We start from the raw sequence: 7364 nt of genomic DNA, 5'->3' as shown, positions 1-7364 counted from the left end.
CTTTACGGATCGATGCTGCCAGTTGATCCTTGGCTCATATTTTCTGAGCCAAGGTAAACCTAGGATGACATCAAATTTGTCATCTTAATCCAGTACGATGAAATCATCATCATACTGTAAATCTCTTGACGTGTAGTTAAATTTCACTACACGTTTCAATACTGTTATCGATGCGCCTGTCGCTAGACGCACCGTCATCCTCGTTGGAGGGATATCGCGCTCAACATATCTGAGCCTACGACCCTCTAGCGACTGGCGACGAATAAAGTTACTCGACGTTCCGCAATCCACTTGGGTTCTTAGTGACAAATTATTTGTCACTTTTAATTTCAAGGTGATAAGGGTACCTCATCGCCAGATGCAGCGACACATAATGATTGTGTGTCTGGAGCATATTTCGTCAAGAGATTTGCAAATTTTCTTGAGGTTGCTGGATCAGTAGGGCGTTGCTTTCCTTCTGACCCGACCGTTTTTAGGCGGTCCGCCTCGCTGTTCCAATTTCGCAACAACGTCGGATCCGCGACCGTTGCCTGTTTTGGCATTCGGGGTTATAGTTACGTTCAGTACTTCTCGGTACTGGGTGTGGGGCACTGCACTCATGAGCGTAGTGCCCTAACTTTTGAGAACGATTGGATTTCAGTGATCGCTTATTGATCGAAAAGAGAGGTCTCTCGCCATCGACATAAGAAAGGTTCATGGCTTCTGGACCTCCAAGTTTGTGTCGTCTTGGAAGACGATACGATGACGAGCTAGCTCGAGCCTGTCTCAAGCTTAAGTCCTCCTGTTTCGCTACAAATATTGCTTTTTCAAGAGTATCCAGTTCCAAGCGGAACAGGTGGGTCGTTCCAGGACCATCCGTAAGACCTTGCATAAACACCGTAATCAACGTGTGTTCATGAACTGTGTTTGCTCGTGGTACAACTCGCTAATAGTCGTATGTGCTTGGCATAAGCTTGAACATCACGCTTGCCTTGGTTGAGTTTCAGAAGCTAAACCATCTTAGGAGAGAGTCTTCTTCGACTCCCCTAAACTTAGAAATGTCTATATTTAAGGTTTCGGGAGGACTCGTGTGCGTCATCCCAGGTACATGGGTCTATAGCTGTTGTAACCTTAACAGTTCTGCCTGTTGAGAGCCTTGCTGACTAAGCAAGGCTACCTTCTCATTCGCCTCGTCAAGTTCATGTTGTATGAATTTGGCGATGGCTGAATTTAGGGCATCTCTGTCCAAACCGGACAGCATGGTCAAAATGGCATCATTCCCTACGGTCGAACTCATTCGTCAACCGCACTCCTTTCAATGTCCCTTGAAACGGAGTACTTATCACGCGAAAACGTGATGCGTATTTCCAGTATCATCTAACATGTCCATGTTAGATGGCGGAACTGTGGTCCTTGGACGGACTGCAAAGTGCTACCAGGTGTAACACTGCCGGCTCGTACTGCTTCAGTACAAGTCCACTAACTCCGAGCTGCTTCAGCGCGAGTGGTGCCTCACGTCGCTTCACGCACACTAATACGTGCAGAGGAAGACTCTCTTTAGAACACTTTCTCTAAAGAGAGTTATAAGTATAATGTATTTAATATAATACAGTGCTTCTGTTTCTATTTATCTAATACCAACTTAATTATAAACTAATACAAAACGTGTAATAAAGTCTTATATGTATCTCTTTTTGCGCGCGTCCAGTGCTGACGGGGGACCGCGGAGCAAGTAGATATAATGGCATATATCTACCAATGGATAAGCTTTTCGAATATTACTATCTAAAGTAACATTTTCCAAATATTCTCTACCTTTTACTATGGAAAATATTACTTTACATAGTAATATTCGAAAAGCTTATCCATTGGTAGATATATGCCAAATGGTAGAGAATATTTGAAAAATATTACCTTTTACTATGTAAAGTAAAATTTCCAAATATTCTCTACCATTTAGAATATATAATAATTAAAATCATTTTAAGGGTGTTAATTTCACGTAAACATACACCTCGTTTCATGGCGATCGGCGGCGTTAATTTTAACATAAAGTAACCAGTAATATTTAGTATTATTTTCTGTAAGAGGAAAAATATTTTTATTTTATATAAGAAGAAATAAGATAAAATGTACAAATAATTATCTTTATTAATCAGTTGACTTATTACATCCAATGTTATCAAATTTGGATATATTGCGCAACGAGACATTATTTCGAGAGTGATATAATTCAACTGTTGCACCGCATGATCAACTGTTGCACTGCGTCTCATGTCCAACTGGAAGAAGTGGAAAGTTCTACGGAATTTCTTAGTCAAAGCTTGAATCATTAATTTCACTTTTCAATCTATGCTGTTTACAACCTCTAGGGATAATCTGCAGCGTTTAGAGTTCCCAGAAAGACAAAACACGTATTATGAAGCTCTTATGTGCCATAGTCGGAGAGAGAAGCATATTCTCTGTGACCATTGACGAAACAAAGTCAGTGGGGGCCTTAAAGGACGCTATCAAAATTGAAAATCCAGACGAAATAAAATGCGATGCTGCCGAACTCAAGCTGTACTTGGCGAGGAAGGGGAACGCGTGGCTGTCAGATAGCGAGCCGAGTGCACAGCAACTCATAAAGGGAAATGTGGATGTATTGGCCCGGATGAAGCAAAGACGACATCACGAGTTTGAAATTGGTCAGCTATGCTTGTTGCTCTGCTCGAGTTGTCGTGTTGAAGACGGTAAATTGAATTTGATTGACAGTCATTATGCTTGCTTAGATGAAAAGAGGACCTTCAGGCTGTTTCTGAAGGCAAATGGGAATTCTTATAAAGCCGACGAAACCACATACAATTTTGAAGACAGAAGAAGCTGGAAATGTCGTAGTGTGTTTCCTCACCCGTCGAATGACGTCCTTCTTTACTTGACTCTGACGGGCGGTATGTCATATCGTCCGTTTGACCTTTCCTTGCGTGAGGTCTTTTTGTCAGTGCCGACTACAACAATGTATTTGCATGATACCAACGAGCCTATGGACGAGAAGCAGCGTTTCGAAGTGTTCGTGTTCGCGGCTGTCGTGTTGGCGAGTCATGTTGCCGGACTTGGTGGGGTGGCATTCCCGACATTTTTGGGTCGGCTTTTGTACGAATTGGGCGTTAAGTCACAAGATGTGAAGATAGATTTTCCTGTAGGATTTGAGACACGCGGGAATTGGGTCGTTCCATTCTTGTCTCCTCCAAACGTAAAATGGCCAGCTTGGCTGCTTAATGACGAATTAAAGTTGGACAATTTCGTCCAAACTGCCAACAGTGAAACGATCGACTTTCGTATTGATTCCGGGCTGATATCTGGCGAATGCAACGACGAGGAGCAGCCTCTGTCGCTCGAGACAATAAGAAAGATTCTGTCGCGTGTACCGGCTGAATCCAAACTGCATTTGGTAGTGACGAGGGGATTGCAGAAAGAATATTTTACAAGGGAAGAAACATATGCAGCATTTGTGCGAGAACACAATTTGGCAACAATGGATGTTTATCGCGTTTCATGTGATTCGACGCTAGAGGAAATTGTTGGGATGGAGAATCAAGAATTGCACAAAGTACAGTGCATGGATGATGGTAGCACGAAGCACTGTGAAAAAAAGCTCGTCATTTTCGTTGAGATTGGCAATGGAAGAATCTAGTCTCCAGAATTCGATTTGCATAATGTTTGCGTTATAATCAATACTTCTTGTTTTGACGTACATTCCATACAAATGCCGATTATATCATAGGTAAAGTTTTTTTTACGTTTTTTGTGAAGTTGATTTTTCGATATAATCCGATCTTTCCCTAAAATACTACGAAGATACCGTTATGATCAATTAATGCGCCTAGGTTGGAATAATAAAGAAAAAACTTGTCCCATTATATCATCAATTATTATTGAAATATAAATAAAATTGAAATTAATTGATAATAATAATAATTCAATAGACATTAAGATAATTTATTTGACGCAAAACTCCGAAGCGTGTACTCTTCGACAAGAGCTTGCTGCTCAATATAAGGCGGAGCAACGATGTCACGAGCTGTACCGTTAAATAAGTATTATTTTCTAAAAGAAGAATAAGTAATAATTTGTTTCATAAAAGGAAATACGATAAAGTACTAATAATTATCTTTTCTGATTAGTTCCAATATTACCAAATCTGGAAATATCAACGCAATAAGACAGTAATTTTATTGATTGGTTGATTCTAGTTTCACCAATCGCGCCAAACGTTTCAAGACGGTGCGCGATTTAATGAACTCTCACGTCCGTATTTCCGTCAATACAGCTATGAACGGTAACATCGTCGAAATAACTTTGTGCGAATTCATGCACGGGTCTTAACAGATTCATTACGCATATGTTGAATGTTGCGGGGGCGTTACTAAGCCCCTGTTGTATTACTAGCCATTCCTAAAGCATCTCACTGGGAGTGCTCACTGCTGTGTACGGGATGTTTCGTATATATATTGAAGTCGATGCCGTGCTTGTCCTTGAATCCTTTCACAGCCGCTAAATTCCTTGAGATCAGCAGAAGCTAAGGAATCAAAATCTTCATCGGTCGCTGTGCTACTCGCCCTTTAATCGAACTTATAATTTGTTGAGGTGTGTTTTGCTTGCGTAGGAGGCGCCATACATAGTTAGTTATATATAATAAATTCAGAAGAAGCTTGCGTACGAAACCACATACATTAATACAGTTTTACTTTTTCGCTATTCTTACGCCTTAGACTAGACCTTAAGGTAATTTACCTTAGCTTTATAAGAAACCTTCCTCTGTACCTTTGTGTACGTGAAGTTTCGAGGCACCGCACCTTCACTGGTATGTGTAGGTTGACAGGTACTGTTATTAGTACTAGCAAAAGGTGCCTCGTTATTATGACCGGATAAGCTCAAGAAAAGGCCTTTAAGAAATTGAGGAACGCAAGCGTTTACCTAGAATCGGTTGGTTGACTTTAAACAATTGTATTAAAGACCTGATGCACTTGATTTACAAAAAATGTCATTGGATCAAGTCTGGCGTTAACAATGCAATTGAAATAAAATCTCTAGTCAATTCACGATGCCGTGATTGAAAAAAATGATCTGCTCAGCAAGTACCAATAATTGCTCAAGCAGCGCGTCTTCTACACCAACTTCATGCTTTACAACCATGCCGCGGTACGAAATTAACCGCAGTCCTTTTAAGCTTATTATTTGGTTTTTTGTCAGTTCCTGCTCATCAGGACTTATGTATAAGTCATCGTTCACGATCGAGTATAAGGCTTCTTTATCCACCTTCATAGCAGCAAATCTAGGAATCACATAATCTGGACGATGCTTCGAACGCATTTGAGCTAATGGGAAATGTCAACTCTGGTGATGTCATTATGCATCACCAGAATGATGACTCTTGCGATGCCAGGATGCACATTACCAGAAACGAAGTGACCGTCAAGGTCACTTTGATCAGCGTAATTCTGGTGGTGCTTGTATACATCGTTAGGACGGGTGATTTTAGAAATCGCTTCAAAGTTATGTTAGCGCTAAAGATAATGTTAACGAGAGCAAGACCGAGACCAAAATTCCTTGCGATTTGATCTCGAAAAGATCCCTGGTTCTCTTTAAGAGCAACTTAACTCGTTGGTCTTGTAGGACCATTGATCGATATCAACTTTCATTTTGACTCATCGAGACTTCACAAGTCTGGTGACGACGAAACGGAATTCTTCATTGATACCGTTTCCAGCATCGACGGTACACATGTAAGCGGGCAAATGATGTCACTCCTTCGTTCCAAGCTTGGGAAGCATTCGTACAGAGTGATCGTTACACCGGCCGCGAGGTCTGGCTTGAAACCCCGGTTTATTTTCCGTGACCGGTTCGATAAATAGACCGTAAGCGGTGCACGCTAGAAGCCGCACCGATTGTTTAAAGAGGCATTAATACCTTGCCTCTCTTGGGGGATTGATGTCATGCTGATTTAAAGGCGCAGGTCATGTCCTTAGGAGACATTGTCCCTTGAAAAACCACATTGGAAGACGATAATGTGAGTTGCGCAAAAGATTGAAAACTTACGAGCGTGGGAAGCGCTCGTTTTCTGATGGACCCTCTGTCGAGGAAATAAGTCTCGTCGTACTGTGCGACGAGACCCGGAACGTCCATCTCAATTGGAAACGAGGTTCCCAACTATCATGCGAGGTGGATATCCCTGACAATGAACGAAGTAATTCGCTCGAACCTTTTCACCTAGCGGTGGTTTTGGAGGCGTTCAACAAGGAAACGCTTCTTACCACTCGAATCCGTCAAAGGATGTGGAGGGGAAGTAAATATTGGGTCGTCTCGTTCGCCGAACCCGTGACTTAGATCGCATCGTCCATTATTTACGGGAGGACATTGAACAATTCTGTCGTTGCTAAAACGCGACGACGGTTGACGGTATTTCCCTCGAATAGTTGCAGAACCATGCGCAAGTTGCGATCGAACAACTTGCGAATGAAAGGACACACGGACCGATATACTTGAGCAGTAATTTACTGCCCACATTCGTCACTACATGTTTTGGAAGGTTTCCGTATCCAGTAGGACTAGATCGTGAACTTTAAATGAATGAGCGTTTGCGCTCCCGCCTGAGGGCCGTTTCTGTCGATCCACCGCATGAGCGATATAATCTTGTACGAAACGAACCACAGTTTCTCTAGTCAGCAGAAATTCTCCTACTGACAGGTTTTGTTTTTGTCTTCAGTGCGATAGTTGCACGGCGGAGACGTCATTCTCCTCGTTACTGAGAGCATTATTGTTCTAAAAAATGTTTTTAATGTTGTTCCTGAGTCTTTTAGCATCGTTATCAAAGCCAGCAATAGGATTATTGGAATTGCTGAGTTTGTCCACATCACTGTTGATTAGATCAACATTGGTATCTCTCTTATTGACCTTAGGGCTAATGCGTGATGAGCAAGAGCTAGAAGGTTCTTTGCTCGTGCGAGTCCCTCCCCTTGTATGAGAGATACTCTCAAACAAGGTGTGTATGAGAGGATGGCGTAAGCGGTTCACAAAAAGCGGTGTATGCTTTGTAGAAGCATGCACTGAATTGTTGATGGCAAATTCTACCATCGGCAAGAACTCGCTCCAACTCTAAAAAGAATGGACGTATCCGCGAAGTATCTCTTCGAGACTGCGGTTTGCCCGCTCCGTCGGACCATCTGTTTCAGGATTGTTAAAAGTTGACATTTTGAACTGCCTTTCAAGTGATTTGAACGCAATTTGAAAACCCTCCGCCGTTGATCTAGGGACTCAATTTAAGACCAGTTCGGGAGGTAATCCATGGAGTCAAAATATCGTGTCAACAAAGACACAAGCACAGCCTTTGGATGTGATCGACTCCA

The 7364-nt window shown here is 42.0% G+C and overlaps 2 protein-coding genes across 2 annotated transcripts; one reads left to right on the top strand and one right to left on the bottom strand.

Annotated features, from left to right (window-relative positions):
* Positions 1 to 2398: 2398 nt before the first annotated feature.
* Positions 2399 to 3652, top strand: CCR75_009757 (uncharacterized protein; the record flags this gene model as incomplete). Its single annotated transcript, XM_067967796.1, has 1 exon — positions 2399 to 3652. The coding sequence occupies one exon, from the start codon at positions 2399 to 2401 to the stop codon at positions 3650 to 3652; it is 1254 nt and encodes a 417-aa protein (XP_067821174.1).
* Positions 3653 to 5052: 1400 nt separating this feature from the next.
* Positions 5053 to 5283, bottom strand: CCR75_009756 (uncharacterized protein; the record flags this gene model as incomplete). The annotated part of the gene is made up of 1 exon (XM_067967795.1): positions 5053 to 5283. One exon carries the CDS (start codon positions 5281 to 5283, stop codon positions 5053 to 5055), a length of 231 nt encoding a protein of 76 aa, XP_067821173.1.
* Positions 5284 to 7364: the final 2081 nt, after the last annotated feature.

Source organism: Bremia lactucae, linkage group LG5 (assembly GCF_004359215.1).
Source record: "Bremia lactucae strain SF5 linkage group LG5, whole genome shotgun sequence".
NCBI classification, from domain to species: Eukaryota; Oomycota; class Peronosporomycetes; order Peronosporales; family Peronosporaceae; genus Bremia; species Bremia lactucae.
Note: the sequence above shows the minus strand (reverse complement) of the source record. Positions and strands in the feature narration are given on the sequence as shown.